At 43.3% G+C, this 16,357-nt stretch overlaps 1 protein-coding gene across 8 annotated transcripts in view; it reads right to left on the bottom strand.

The window, feature by feature from the left end:
- ARNT2 (aryl hydrocarbon receptor nuclear translocator 2) overlaps window positions 1-16,357 on the bottom strand; it is a 201,280-nt gene that overhangs the window by 81,130 nt on the left and 103,793 nt on the right. For all 8 annotated transcript variants that reach the window (XM_059912323.1, XM_059912322.1, XM_059912325.1 and 5 more), the window contains 3 exons: window positions 11,136-11,238; window positions 8,176-8,241; window positions 7,748-7,833 (listed from right to left, as the gene is read on the bottom strand). In XM_059912323.1, the coding sequence (XP_059768306.1) occupies window positions 7,748-7,833; window positions 8,176-8,241; window positions 11,136-11,238 (255 nt within the window). The remainder of the gene's footprint in view (window positions 1-7,747; window positions 7,834-8,175; window positions 8,242-11,135; window positions 11,239-16,357) is intronic.

Below are 16,357 nucleotides of genomic sequence, written 5' to 3'. Positions count from 1 at the left end.
TTGAGCTAAATTAAAAAAACATGTTAGGTATTAATCAAACTATATCAATAATCACATTAAATGTGAATGGTTTAAATACCCCAAATAAAAGAGAGATTGTTAGAATGGATTAAAAACACTAGACCCAACTATAGGTTGTCTACAAGAAACTCGTTTTAAATACAAAGACAAAGGTCAAAAGTTAAAGGATAAGAAAGATATAAACATGTTAACACTAATCCAAAGAAAGCTAGAGTAGCTATGTTAATTTCAGACAGAGCAGAATTCAGAGCAAGGAAAATTATCAGGGATAAAGAAGGGCACTACATGACAAGGGGTCATTTCTTTAAGAAGACATAAAAACCCATAACACGTATGAGCCAAACAACAAAGCATCAAGATATGTGAGGCAAAAACAGAGGAAAATGCAAGGAGAAATAGGCCGATCCACTATTATAGCTGGAGACTTAAACACCCTTCTTTCAGTAATTGATCTATCAAGCAGGTAAATAATCAGTAAGGATATAGCTGTCCTCAACAGCATTATCAATCAACTTGATCTAATTGACATTTAAAGAATACTCCATTTAACAGTAGCGAAATATACATTGTACTCAAGCTGACATGGAATATTCACTGAGCCAGACTACTCTGTGGGCCATAAAGTGTCCACAAATGGTTTAACATTGTATATATTCTTTTAGCAATAGATTTATTGAGATATAATTCACATACTGTAAGATTTGCCATCTTAAAGTATACAATTCATTGGTTTTTAGATTTGCAAAGTTGCACAACTATTACTACTATCTAAATTTAGAACATTTTTGTCACCTTGAAAAGAAACACTATATCCATTAGCAGTCACTCCCAATTTTTCTCCACCCGGAGAAACCCGGAAACCATAAATCTAATTTTTGTTTCAATGGATTTGCCTATTCCAGATATTTCACATAAGTGGAATCATGATGTGGCCTTTTGCGTCTAACTTCTTTCACTCAGCATGATGTTTTCAAGGTTCAGCCATATTATAGCATGAATCGGTACTTCATTGCTTTTTATTGCTGAATACTATTTCATCATATGTATATACCACTTTTTATTTATCCACTGATGTACACATGTGATTTGTTTCCACATTTTGGTCACTATGAATAATGCTGCGATGAACATTCAGGTACAATTTTCTTTGTGAACATATGCTTTCAATTCTCTTGAATATATATATATATATATATATATATATATATATATATATATATACATACATACACCTAGGAGTGAAATCACTGCGTCATACGGCAACTCTGTGTTTAACCTTTTGAGGAACTGCCAGACTGTTTTCCAAAGCAGCTGCACCATTTTACATCCCCACCACAACGTGTGAGGGTTCTAGTTGCTCCAAATCCTTACCAACATGTGTTATTGTCTGTCTATTTGAACCATCCTAGTGAGCGTAATAGGTATTTCATTGTGGTTTTGATTTGCATTTCTCTAACGACTTGAATACAATTATCATTTCAAATGTCACTCTGACTTTACAGAGTGCTCTGGGTGACAGATCATAGAAAGGATTTGTGAGGCTCCCACCACCTTTGCAGGATTGCTCTTTTTAGAAACCTTTGTTTCAAGTAGCAGGACTTTTTTTTTCAGTTACAAAGACCACTATGTTCTAACTACAAAGGAAAATAAGACTATTTTCCTGTCTCTTTCTTTAAGAGTGCATTTCTGGTGAAGTCAAGATGGCATACTAGGAGGATGCGTAATACGTGTCTCCTCACAACTAGGGCACCTACCAGGTACCAATGGGGGACCATGGACACCTAAGGGGATGGAGGCAACCCCAGCGATCAGCTTGTGGTATCTTGGTTCCCTGGCTGGAGGTCGGGCCCGAGCTCCTGTGGTGGGAGCTCCAAGTCCAAACCACTGGACTAACAGAGAACCTCAGACCCAGGGAATATCAATTGGAGTGAGGCCTCCTGGAGGTCCTCATCTCAGCACCAAGACCCAGCTCTATCCAACTGACTGCAAACTCGAGTGCTGGACGTTTCAGGCCAAACAACAAGTAAGACAGGAATACAGCACTACCCATTAAAAAAAAAAAATGAAATGACAAAAAAATTTGTTACAGACAAAGGAGCAAGGTAAAAATCTACAAGACCAAATAAATGAAGATGAAATAGGCAACCTACCTGAAAAAGAATTAAGAGTAATGTTAGTAAAGATGATCCAAAATCTCGGAAACAGAATGGAGAAAATATAAGAAACATTTAACAAGGATCTAGAACTAAAGCGCAAACAGTGATGAACAACACAATTACTGAAATCAAAAATACTCTAGAAGGAATCAATAACAGAATAACAGGCAGAAGAACGGAGAAGTGAGCCAGAAGATAAAATGGTGGAAATAACTGCCAGGGAGCAGAATAAAGAAAAAAGAATGAAAAGAATTGAGGACAGTCTCAGAGACCTCTGGAACAACATTAAACGCACCAACATTCAAATTATAGGGGTCTCAGAAGAAGAAGAGAAAAAGAAAAGGTCTGAGAAAATATTTGAAGAGATTATAGTCGAAAACTTCCCTAACATGGGAAAGGAAATAGTCAATCAAGTCCAGGAAGCACAGAGTACCATACAGGATAAACCCAAAGAGAAACATGCTGAGACACATATTAATCAAACTATCAAAAATTAAATACAAAGAAAAAATATTGAAAGCAGCAAGGGAAAAGCAACAAATAACATACAAGGGAATCCCCATAAGGTTAACAGCTGATCTTTCAGCAGAAACTCTGCAAGCCAGAAGGGAATGGCAGGACATATTTAAAGTGATGAAAGGGAAAAACCTACAACCAAGATTACTCTACCCAGCAGGGATCTCATTCAGATTCGATGGAGAAATCAAAACCTCTACAGATAAGCAAAAGTTAAGAGAATTCAGCACCACCAACAAATGCTAAAGGAACTTCTCTAGGCAGGAAACACAAGAGAAGGAAAAGACCTACAATAACAAACCCAAAACAATCAAGAAAATGGTAATAGGAACATACATATAGATAATTACCTTAAATGTAAATGGATGAAATGCTCCAACCAAAAGATACAGACTGGCTGAATGGATACGAAAACAAGACCCATACATATGCTGTCTACAAGAGACCCACTTCAGACCTAGGGTCACATACAGACTGAAAGTGAGGGGATGGAAAAAGATATTCCATGCAAATGGAAATCAAAAGAAAGCTGGAGTAGCAATTCTCATATCAGACAAAATAGGCTTTAAAATAAAGACTATTACAAGAGACAAAGAAGGACACTACATAATGGTCAAGGGATCAATCCAACAAGAAGATATAACAATTGTAAATATTTATGCACCCAACACAGGAGCACCTCAATACATAAGGCAAATGCTAACAGCCATAAAAGGGGAAATCGTCAGTAACACAATCACAGTAGTGGACTTTAACACCCCACTTTCAGCAATGGACAGATCATCCAAAATGAAAATAAATAAGGAAACACAAGATTTAAATGATACATTAAAAAGACGGACTTAATTGATATTTATAGGACATTCCATCCAAAAACAACAGAATACACTTTCTTCTCAAGTGCTCATGGAACATTCGGAACATTCTCCAGGATAGACCATATCTTGGGTCACAAATCAAGCCTTGGTAAATTTAAGAAAATTGAAATCGTATCAAGTATCTTTTCTAACCACAACGTTATGAGACTAGATACCAATTACAGGAAAACAACTGTAAAAAATACAAACACACGGAGGTTAAACAATATGCTACTAAATAACCAAGAGATCACTGAAGAAATCAAAGAGGAAATCAGAAAATACCTAGAAACAAATGACAACAAAAACACGATGACCCAAAACCTATGGGATGCAGCAAAAGCAGTTCTAAGAGGGAAGTTTATAGCAATACAATCCTACCTCAAGAAACAAGAAAAATCTCAAATAAACAACCTAAACTTACACCTAAAGCAATTAGAGAAAGAAGAACAAAAAACCCGCAAAGTTAGCAGAAGGAAAGAAATCATAAAAATCAGATCAGAAATAAATGAAAAAGAAATGAAAGAAACAATAGCAAAGATCAATAAAACTAAAAGCTGGTTCTTTGAGAAGATAAACAAAATTGATAAACCATTAGCCAGACTCATCAAGACAAAAAGGGAGAAGACTCAAATCAACAGAATTAGAAATGAAAAAGGAGAAGTAACAACTGACACTGCAGAAATACAAAGGATCATGAGAGATTACTACAAGCAACTATATGCCAATAAAATGGTCAACCTGGAAGAAATGGACAAATTCTTAGAAAAGCACAACCTTCTGAGACTGAACCAGGAAGAAATAGAAAATATAAACAGACCAACCACAAGCACTGAAACTAAAACTGTGATTAAAAATCTTCCAACAAACAAAAGCCCAGGACCAGACAGCTTCACAGGTGAATTCTATCAAACATTTAGAGAAGAGCTAACACCTATCCTTCTCAAACTCCTCCAAAATACAGCAGAGGGAGGAACACTCTCAAACTCGTTCTACGAGGCCACCATCACCCTGATACCAAAACCAGACAAAGATGTCACAAAAAAAGAAAACTACAGGCCAATATCTGATGAACATAAATGCAAAAATCCTCCACAAAATACTAGCAAACAGAATCCAACAGCACATTAAAAGGATCATACACCATGATCAAGTGGGGTTTATCCCAGGAATGCCAGGATTCTTCAATATATGCAAATCAATCAATGTGATACACCATATTAACAAATTGAAGGATAAAAACCATATGATAATCTCTATAGATGCAGAAAAAGCTTTTGACAAATTCAACACCCATTTACGATAAAAACTCTCCAGAAAGTAGGCATGGAGGGAACCTACCTCAGCATAATAAAGGCCATATATGACAAACCCACAGACAACATTCTTCTCAATGGTGAAAAACTGACTAAGATCAGGAACAAGACAAGGTTGCCCACTCTCACCACTATTATTCAACATAGTTTTGGAAGTGTTAGCCACAGCAATCAGAGAAGAAAAAGAAATAAAAGGAATCCAAATCGGAAAAGAAGTAAAACTGTCACTGTTTGCAGATGACATGATACTATACGTAGAGAATCCTAAAGATGTACCAGAAAACTACTAGAGCTAATCAATGAATTTGGTAGAGTAGCAGGATACAAAATTAATACACAGAAATCTCTTGCATTCCTATACACTAATGATGAAAAATCTGAAGGAGAAATTAAGGAAACATTCCCATTTACCATTGCAACAAAAAGAATAAAATACCTAGGAATAAACCTACCTAAGGAGACAAAAGACCTATACGCAGAAAACTATAAGACACTGATGAAAGAAATTAAAGATGATACAAGCAGATGGAGAGATATACTACGTTCTTGGATTGGAAGAAACAACATTGTGAAAATGACTATACTACCCAAAGCAATCTACAGATTCAATGCACTCCCTATCAAACTACCAATGGCATTTTTCACAGAACTAGAACAAAAAATTTCACCATTTGTATGGAAACACAAAAGACCCTGAACAGCCAAAACAATCTTGAGAAAGAAAAACGGAGCTGGAGGAATCAGGCTCCCGGACTTCAGACTATACTACAAAGCTACAGTAATCAAGACAGTATGGTACTGGCACAAAAACAGAAATATAGATCAATGGAACAGGATAGAAAGCCCAGAGATAAACCCACACACATATGGTCACCTTATCTTTGATAAAGGAGGCAAGAGTATACAGTGGAGAAAAGACAGCCTCTTCAATAAATGGTGCTTGGAAAACTGGATAGCTACATGTAAAAGAATGAAATTAGAACACTTCCTAACACCATACACAAAAATAAACTCAAAATGGATTAAAGACCTAAATGTAAGGCCAGACACTATAAAACTCTTAGAGGAAAACACAGGCAGAACACTCTATGACATACATCACAGCAAGATCCTTTTTGACCCATCTCCTAGAGAAATGGAAATAGAAACAAAAATAAACAAATGGGACCTAATGAAACTTCAAAGCTTTTGCACAGCAAAGGAAACCATAAAAAAGATGAAAAGACAACCCTCAGAATGGGAGAAAATATTTGCAAATGAAGCAACAGACAAAGGATTAATCTCCAAAATATACAAGCAGCTTATGCAACTCAATATCAAAAAAACAAACAACCCAATCCAAAAATGGGCAGAAGACCTAAATAGACATTTCTCCAAAGAAGATATACAGATTGCCAACAAACACATGAAAAGATGCTCAACATTACTAATCATTAGAGAAATGCAAATCAAAACTACAATGAGGTATCACCTCTCACTGGTCAGAATGGCCATCATCAAAAAATCTACAAACAATAAATGCTGGAGAGGGTGTGGAGAAAAGGGAACCCTCTTGCACTGTTGGTGGAATGTAAATTGATATAGCCACTATGGAGAACAGTATGGAGGTTCCTTAAAGAACTAAAAATAGAATTACCATATGACCCAGCAATCCCACTACTGGGCATATACCCAGAGAAAACCATAACTCAAAAAGACACATGCACCCCAATGTTCATTGCAGCACTATTTACAATCGCCAGGTCATGGAAGCAACCTAAATGCTCATTGACAGACGAATGAATAAAGAAGATGTGGTACATATATACAATGGAATATTACTCAGCCATAAAAAGAAACAAAATTGGGTCATTTGTAGAGACGTGGATGCATCTAGAGACTGTCATACAGAGTGAAGTAAGTCAGAAAGAGAAAAAGAAATATCGTATATTAACACATATATGTGGAACCTAGAAAATGGAACTGATGAACCAGTTTGCAGAGCAGAAATTGCGACACAGAAGTAGAGAAAAAACATATGGACACCAAACAGGGAAAGCAGCAGGGGGGGGTGGTGGTGGTGTGATGAATTGGGAAATTGGGATTGACATATATACACTGATGTGTATAAAATGGATGACTAATAAGAAAACAAATAAATAAATAAACAAACATTAAAAAAAAAATAACCAAAAAGAGTCATGTACCACAGTGTTCATTGCAGCACTATTTACAATAGCCAGGACATGGAAGCAACGTAAGTGTCCATCGACAGATGAATGGATAAAGAAGATGTGGCATATATATGCAGTGGAATTACTCAGCCATAAAAAGAAATGAAATTGAGTTATTTGTAGTTAGGTGGATGGACCTAGAGTGTGTCATACAGAGTGAAGTAAGTCAGAAAGAGAAAAACAAATACCATATGCTAACACACATATATGGAATCTTAAAAAAAAAATGGTTCTGATGAACCTAGGGGCAGGACGGGAATAAAGACACAGACGTAGAGAATGGATTTGAGGACATGGGGCAGGGGAAGGGTAAGCTGGGACGAAGTGAAAGAGTAGCATTGACATATATACACTACCAAATGTAAAATAGATAGCTAGTGGGAAGCAGCTGCGTGGCATAGGGAGATCAGCTTGGTGCTTTGCGACCACCTAGAGGGGTGGGATAAGGAGGGTGGGAGGGAGATGCAAGAGGGAGGGGATGTGGGAATATATGTATGCATATAGCTGATTCACTTTGTTATACAGCAGAAACTAACACAACACTGTAAAGCAATTATACTCCAATAAAGATGTTAAAAAAAAAAAAAAGAATGCATTTCTAACAGGATACCATGATGAGGTGAAATAGCATGAAATCCCCTGGGAATGAATATGCAGGTTCTGCTTACCTGCTGGAGGCCAAGCCTTGATGTAGCCTGTGCAGTGGACCACAGCATACTGGGCTTCTCCTTCTTTCACAGGGCCAAGGCCATTCCTAGAGAAAGAACTTCTGTGAGCTTGCTTTCGACACCTGGGGGTGAGGCAAGGATGTCCATGACTCTTTTGGTATCTAAGTTACTGGGTTCTCCTGTTGGCCTTGTGTTTTTCAATCTTGACTTCCCACCATCCTGTTTTCCCTCCTCCTACATGGTCTGAATGTGCAAAATAAATCCACCCAACTCCCTTCCTCATCTCAACCACTGCAACCCTGATGTGCGGGTCTGTTGGTGCTCTCCAAGGCTAAGCCCCATCTTCAAGTTCGGCTACTCCTTAGCTTAGTGCATTTAAGCTATCTACCAGCATAGCCCCAAAACGTACATCAGAAAGTCTTACTGACCTGAACCTTTTCCTCATGGTGGTTATTCTGTTTAGAGGAAGGTGGTCCAAAGGAGCATTTCCACACCTAAGATTTGATAAATATATTAGAGTGAGTGAAGACCTAGGCAACTTTATAAAGCACATAGTGCTGCAGGCAAGTATATGGGCCTTATCTAATGCGAGCACCCAGTAGCCAAGTTCTTTCCAAAGTGCAGAAGCAGGGTTGCAAGCCTGTGAATTTTGATTGTCACCGAAGGCAAGAGGCATGTGAGCCATTCTGCATTGCACATGGAAATTGTCTCAGGGCCCAGCCCAGGAGCCGCAGACATCCAGAAAGACACTAGGAGGATCCTGGCCATGCTCCCTCCTGCAGATCATTTCAGTGTAACTTGGTGGCTTTCAGGAAACAAGGGAAGGGGGTGATGACAGCAACAGTGTCTCTCCAGGCCCAAGCAGAGGCATCAACTCAAAACAGATGTTGCCAGCTGATGAACAGAAGCATCTTCTCAGGCTTTAGCTTCACAGTGTGGAAACTGCCCCCCTCCCCTGCAATGTTCTGGCACTAGGAATACGCAGACAGCTGCAAGCCTGCGGATGGCAAAGGACAGAGTGGGGACAGGGAGGGATGAGTCTGGAATCAGGGCTTTCTGGGGTCCTTCTCTGGGAGGCAGGGGACGTGAGGCGTCCCACTGCCCACTCTGGTAGCACCTTTTCTGCCTTCTCCATAACTCTCTCAGCATCCAGGCTCTGCACGTCCAAAGCCTGCACTGTGGCCAACCTCTGACCTGTGCTCTCAGGACGTCCACTCATTACATGCGCTTCCACTTCCCAACTACATAGCAGGTAATGCCCTGGATGCCTCAGTATTCAATACAACAAAGAGTCCAATTATATACTCTGAGACCTGGGATGGCTGCCAGCACGAGCGTATTTTCACAGCAGTGTCAATCTAAGACATTGCTGCCTGGGGATGCCCAGTGTCTTCCTGAAACTAAGCTGCTTTATTTGGAGGGGAAGGCCATGCTCTCAGCAGATGGCAGTGCTCCTCACCTTACAGGTAAATCCAGGTAGTGTGGGTCTGGCACTGGGAAAAGCTACCTAGAGCATGTCTTGAGAGGCACCAGGGCAGGGAGCGGACCCCCCCCTGAATCTGGTCAATAGGGCAGTGATAATGGCATTGGAGGCTACTCAGGAATGGTGAACTTGATGCTTCCAATAAATTTATTCACAAGGCAACTGCTTAGATGGTGCAATTAAGAATTCACATTGCTGGTGCTAGACTGAATGTCCATCAAGCTAGGATGGGCATTTACCCTATTGGCCAAAGCACGGCGGAAAGCCCTTGCTGTGCTGGACTACATTTACTGATGGCATTCTGTCCCTGGGTGGACACTAATGCATGTGAGTCGAGCCCCCCAGCTTGCCCCTGTAGGCTGAACAGAGGGAAGGCAGGCTGCGCAGCCTCAGTGCTAAATCACAAGGAGATGCTCGTGTATTGTCACTCCAACACCGCCTTATGACCTGAGGCAGGAGGTGAAGGGGATTCCATCCGTGTCTTCTGGAAGCATTCCAAATGCTCAGCCTGGAGAGGAGCCAACTGGGAGGAAAGGACAGCCATACTCAAGTCCTCTGCTGGTTCTCAGGACTCACCTAGAGGTTAGAGAGGCAGATCTCCCCTCAACACAGGCAACCTGTGATCTGAGATGGCTTAGCCTGCAGATTAACAGTTTTATTTATCTATCTATCTATTTATTTACTTATTAATTTTTGGCTGTGTTGGGTATTCGTTTCTGTGCGAGGGCTTTCTCTAGTTGCGGCAAGCGGGGGCCACTCTTCATCGCGGTGTGCGGGCCTCCCACTATCGCGGCCTCTCTTGTTGCGGAGCACAGGCTCCAGACGCGCAGGCTCAGCAGTTGTGGCTCACGGGCCCAGCTGCTCCGCGGCATGTGGGATCTTCCCAGACCAGGGCTCGAACCCATGTCCCCTGCATTGGCAGGCAGATTCTCAACCACTGCGCCACCAGGGAAGCCCAGATTAACAGTTTTTGTTTAAGAAGTAGAGTTGCTTTAAAAGGTGACTTTGAATTAGTGAAAATATAGACTTATTTTAAACATCGATTGTCTGTAACTTCATAGTTCCCAACAGATGCTCAAGTGGTAAGTTCCCGTCCCAGAAGCAAACCACTGGAGGAAGGTGACGGTAATGAGTGGCTCCACTGTGCCCGGCCCTGAGATCGGAGCATCGGGAAGCTTGGCAGGGGCGGGGAGGAGGTCGGAGAGGGCAGGAGGCGCTGGAGCTGAATCAGGATCGGTGTGGACTTGGGTGGACTTGTCAGGAAAAGTGCTCAAGAAGAGCCTGGGAGACCACGTGCCCGGGCCAGCGGGGACCGACCTCTTTCCTGGAGGAGAGGAGGACGCCCGCCTCGCTCACCGGCCTGCAGCTCCGGCTGCTGCTGCTTCTTCCTCTGGGGTCCAGTGATGCATCCTCAGTCCTCGTGTCTGGGAATCAGCAGCAGCATCTGGCAGTGGACCACGCCTTCCTCCTGGAAACTTCCTCCTCCCTCTCTTGTTCCCTGCCATCTGCCCAGCCGCTCCTTCTCAGTCTCTGCCGGTTCTTACTTGCCTCCCTGGTGCAGGGGTGGCCTGAGCTCAGAGCTCTGACCTCTTCTCTAGCAACACTCATTTCCCAGGTGATCTCATGTGGTCTCAGGGCTTTAGATACACCTCACTGTCGTCAATCCCTGACTCTATGTCTTCAGCCCCAAACTCTCCCGTGAATTCCTGAATTATATGTCCAACTGTCGACTTATCTTCTCCATTTACAGGTGAGACAGACCAAGAAGGAGGAGGCTCACACGCTGCAGTCAGGAGATGACATCACCAGAGTGAAGGTGTGATCTTACAGCCCATCAGGACTCTCAGCGGAGGTGAGAAGGGAGCAACCCCATCAGAGCCCAGCCCACTGTTCCCCCAAACAGACCTCATCCTGCAGATGAAGGACCTCCGGGAGCCCATGCACATCCTCATGGATGACTGCTGCCCTTCTTTCTTGACCGTCCCAGTCTTCAGGTCCAAGATCCGGCCTGAGAGAGAGAGAGAAAGAAAAGCACATTTGCATAAGTCTCTGCCTTTGATTGGGGGGGTGGTGCAAGTGCAGGGAGAGCTCTGCAGATGCAAACACAGGGGGCAATGCAAATCGCAAATCGTTTGTTTCTTGGAATTCCCAACATTCTTTAAGCAATGAAATCCACACAATTCAAATGCCTTGTTTTCTTCAAAGAGTGGCCCATGCTTGCTGTCTCTGCATTGTTCAATTCCATCACCAGGAGTCCCTCCAATTCGGCTTTCTCCCCCACTACCTCATGGAAACGGCATTCACCAGGGTCACCAGCAACTTTCTTATTGCTAAATCCAAAATGCGTTCTCTCTTTGACTTATCTGACTACTTTGCAGAACTCTACTCAATGGCACAATGATTCTCAAAAATCCCCCCTCCCCTTGGCTTCTGACAAGCACTCTCCACTCTCCTCGTGTCTGCCCCTTCATCCCCCAGGGGCTCCAACCTCAGCCATCTTCTCTTCTTGTTCTGTGCATCCCCTATGCGATTTTATCCACTCTGAGGTTTTGATGATCACCTCTATCCTAACGACCCTACGTCTACACCTCCAGCACCAAGATCTAAACCACCAGCAGCTGACTGTATACCTCAAAGGAGGCATCACCCACTCCCCAGATACCCACAAAAGCATCTCCATCCAACAGCAATCGAAGCCAGAATTCTAGATGTCATCTTACCTTCCTCTCCCTTGCCTCCCGCACACTCAGTCGGTCCATCTCGTCTGGCTCATCATTCCTCGAGGGAGACTCACTCACTTCCAACCCCCAGCATCCTCTCTCCTCGGTCCACCTTTCACACGGCTGACAGCTGTCTAGACAACACACATCTGACTGTGCCCGCCTTGGCTTAAAAATGCATTGCTATATGGTAGGTCCCTGTTGATTATCTATTTTATATATAGGAGTGTGTATAGCACAGGGAACTCTACTCAATACTCTTGTAATAACCTATACGGGAAAAGAATCTGAAAAAGAATAGATATATGTATATGTATATGTATAACTAACTGAATCACTTTGCTGTACACCTGAAACTAACACAACATTGTAAATCAACTATACTCCAATATAAAATAAAAATTAAAGAAAAACTGCATCGCTTACAGGAGGTCCTTACAGAGTCCTTCATGATTTGGCCCCTGCCTGCCACTCAACCTCATTTCCCCTACATTTCCTAGTACCCTGTCCAAGAGAAACATACTAAGAGCCATCTATGTAATTTTAAATGTTCTAGCAGGAACATTTTTAAAAAGTTAAAAGAAGCAGGTAAAATTACTTTTAATAATATATCCAAAACATTATCCTTTCAACATGTAATCCCTGCAAAAATTACTAATGGGATATTTCACATTTTCTCATACTAAGTCTTTGAAATTGGTGTGTATTTTACATGTAGAGCATATCTCAATTCCGACTGGCCCCGTTTCGGGTGCTTAGTAACCATATGTGGTTAGAGGCTTCCCTGCAGTACAGAGAGCAGCTCTGGACCGTGCCCTCATCAAAGCACTCACCAGGCAGGCATGTCTATAAGTGCCTTGTGCCGTCACACATTGGCAGATATGGTCCTTTCTGCCAGAAATTCTCTCTCTGTTCCACATGAACTGTCATCCTGGTGAACTGCTACTCATCCTTCAGCACCAGTTCACATGTCACAACCTCTGGGAAATCTTTTCTAAGTTCTTCAGGCAGAGCTTCATGTCCTTTTCTTCCTTCTTCTCCCTTCCTCCCTCCTTCCTTCCTTTCTCCCTCTCTCCCTCCCTTCCTCCCTCATTCCTTCCTTCAGTATTTATCAAATGCTTTTCATGAGACAGGCATCTTGTGAGGCTCAGGGGATGCAAATATGCGCAAGATCATGTCTACCACCATGTCTGGTGGAAGAAATAGACATTTATAACACTTTCCACATTGTATTGTAATGATTTAATTACATGTCTATTTTCCTTGACCTTGAGCTCTGTACCTTGAAGAAAGGAATCAAGTTTAAAATGTTGTGTCCTAGCACCACTGATGGTGTCTGATTCAGTGTACAATCAGCCCTCCGTATTTCATGGGTTCTGCATTCCCAGATTCAACCAACCACGGATGGGAAATATTTGGGGGAAAAAATTCCAGAAATTTCCAAAAAGCAAAACTTGAAATAGCTATTTACATAGCATTTATACTGTTATTACATATAGGTGTTACAAGTAATCTAGAGATGATTTAAAGTATACAGGAGGGGGACTTCCCTGGCAGTCCAGTGGTTAGGACCCCACGCTTCCAATGCAGGAGACGTGGGTTCGATCCCTGGTCGGGGAACAAAGATCCCACATGCAAATACTACACTGTTTTATATAAGAGACTTGAGCGTCCATGGACTTTGGTATCTGTGGCGGGTACTAATCTGCATGGATACTGAGGCTCGACCGTATATGCTTGCTAGTTGAACTGAGTTGTTTTTACCCATCCATAAGAGGACTTTTCAACACAATTGGCATTAAGTAACATGCTAGTATAAATGGATTGTTACCTCCTTATTTCCCTGTCCCTACATTAAAACACACACGCATCTGCACCCATCACCCGCTGTGCTCTCATCTCAGAGGAAGAAATGCTGAATCTCAGTGCGTCCTTCCCACCCACAATGGGCTTTGTTCCATCAGCCAGAGCCCTCCAACCCAGTTATTTCTAACTTCTCCCCTCCCTACCATCCGCTCCTTCCAGTATTCAAACATCATCAAATATCTTTCATCATGGGTGTCTCAGGGTGGGGTGGGGAACAAATAAAAAAACCTTCTTGGAAGTTCCCGTCCTGTCCCCCAACTTCTGAAGTTCCCATCCTCCCCCTAAACCCCGCAGTCAGAGCGTCCTGCCCACGTGCACTGTTTCCCGCCCCACTCCTCCTGATGGCTTGGCCCCTGTGCTCTGCCTTCTCTACAGCTCACAAGGCTGCTCCAGCCTAGACCACAGGGTCCCTGTTTGTTGCCACATTCCATACACACTATTCAGTCCCTCTTGCTTTCATCCCTGACCTTGACCATTCCCTCCTCCTTGGAACATTCTTACCCCAGGACACCACTCTCTCCTGCTTCTCCTTTGCTGGTTCTCAGCCCTTGTGGTGGCTCTTCCTTCTCAGCCCAGCCTGGCACTCCCGGGGTGTGGGGGGGTTGCTCCTTTTCTCTCTCACTCTCCCCAGGACCCTCTAGTAATGTTTTGGCTCCCCTATTCCCTACATGCCGATGACACCAAGATGTCATCTCCAGCCAGACCTCTGGGAAGCTCCTCTGTGTCCAACTGTCTCTTGGGCATCTCAGACACCTTACACTCCACAGGTCCAAAACCAAATCCGTCCTCCTGTCCAAAGCGTCCAGAGCTGCCTTTTCCATAGTTCCCTACCTTGGTCGTTGGCACTACCACTACTCAGTTGCTCAATCTAGAAATCTAATAGCTAAGAGCATGGACCTAGCTTTAAATCCTGCCTCCTTCACTTACTGTGTGACCCTGGGCAAGTGACCTAACATCTCTGTGCTTCAGCTTCTTCGTCTGTAAAACGAGGATAATAATAGCACTGTGCTCGGATGGTTGTTGCGAGGATTAAATGGGTTAATACTATAAAGTGAGTATGGCTCATAGAAAGTGCTCTATAACTGCTTATTAAATAGTGAATATGAAAAACTCACTCCAACATCTGGTCAATTACTACCATTCTGTCAACTCTCCCTCCTGTACACCCTTGGTCTATACACGTCCATCTGCATTGCTACTACTTAGATCTGCCCTCGCTGTTCCCCTGGATGGAGTGCTGCCACAGCCTTGCCCCCTTCAATCAGGCTTCTGCACGGCTACCGGAAGTCTTTACTGAAAACACAAAAATGACAATGGCTCTATGCCTTGTGTGACCCCCAGCACTTAGCTTCTCTAGTCCACAGTTTTATTCCTGCAAAATGGAGGAGTAGGATCTCACTTTCAGGATCATTGTGATACAACACATACACAAGTGATCTGCACACAGAAGGAAAGCAATAAGTGTGAGTTTGCCAGCAGACTTCAAACAAATGATCCTGTCACACCCCTCCTTGAAAACTCTTCATGCTCCCGACGATGGATTCCCAATAAAATCCAAGTCCTGCAGCCCAGTATCAAAGGTCCCCCAATGGGACTTCCCTGGCGGTCCAGTGGTTAAGACTCTGCGCTTCCACTGCAAGGGGGCGTGGGTTCAATCTCTGATCAGGTACTAAGATCCCGCATGCCGCATGCCGCATGGCATTAAAAGGTCCCCCAAGATCTGGTCTCTGCTCACCTCACTCTACCTGTCACCCCCTCCTGCTGACCAGTCACCCACCACGGCTCAGCTCCCTCCCTGGCATGCAATGACTCATCATGGGTCCCCAGGGGCCGCTCTCACCTCTCAGCTCTGGGTCTTCCCTGCAGCTGCCTTGGGAACCTCCCTTCCCTTTGCCTGACTAACTCCTATTTATTGTCACAATCTACCCAAGGTGTCATCTTGCCATCATTTTAATACATGTTTATTAAACACCTACAATATGTAGGCACTAATATAAGCACACAAAGCTAAACAGGCAAAGGCCATTAGATTCCAGTGCGTGAATAGACAGCAAAAACCAAGGAACAGAAGGAGTAGGAGGGAAGGGAGGGGAGAGGAGGAGAGAGTGTCAGGAGGAAATAAGTGCTAGGAGCAAAATAAAGTCAGAGTAAGAAAGTGGTCAGAGAGCCACGCCTTTGCAATAAGTAGTTGAATGCGTTTCTATCACTTGAAATCAAAAGGTCCTTGAAGAAGGCACCCCCCCCACCCAAGTGACTCCCACTGCTTCAAGGGGAGGGGAGGGAGCAGGGGCGGCACGCAGGGTTTTGGAAGGGGCGTCAACTCTCTTTCCCCAGCACCTGCAGCAGCAGCTGGGACACTGCAGCCTTCGCTCCCAGGGCTCTGTAGGGTGCGGGGTGAGCAGCCCTCCAAACACCGGTAATCACCACCATGCCCACTACAGAGCCACGCATCTTTAAGCAGGAGGTGCACCCCAGAGTTCAAGCCCGTCTGGCCGGCTCTCTGTCTGCTGGGAGCTCTGGCACCATCCCGCACGGAGGAGG

This window comes from Balaenoptera ricei, chromosome 2 (genome assembly GCF_028023285.1).
Source record: "Balaenoptera ricei isolate mBalRic1 chromosome 2, mBalRic1.hap2, whole genome shotgun sequence".
Classification (NCBI taxonomy): domain Eukaryota; kingdom Metazoa; phylum Chordata; class Mammalia; order Artiodactyla; family Balaenopteridae; genus Balaenoptera; species Balaenoptera ricei.
This window is presented reverse-complemented; position numbering and strand designations above follow the sequence as displayed.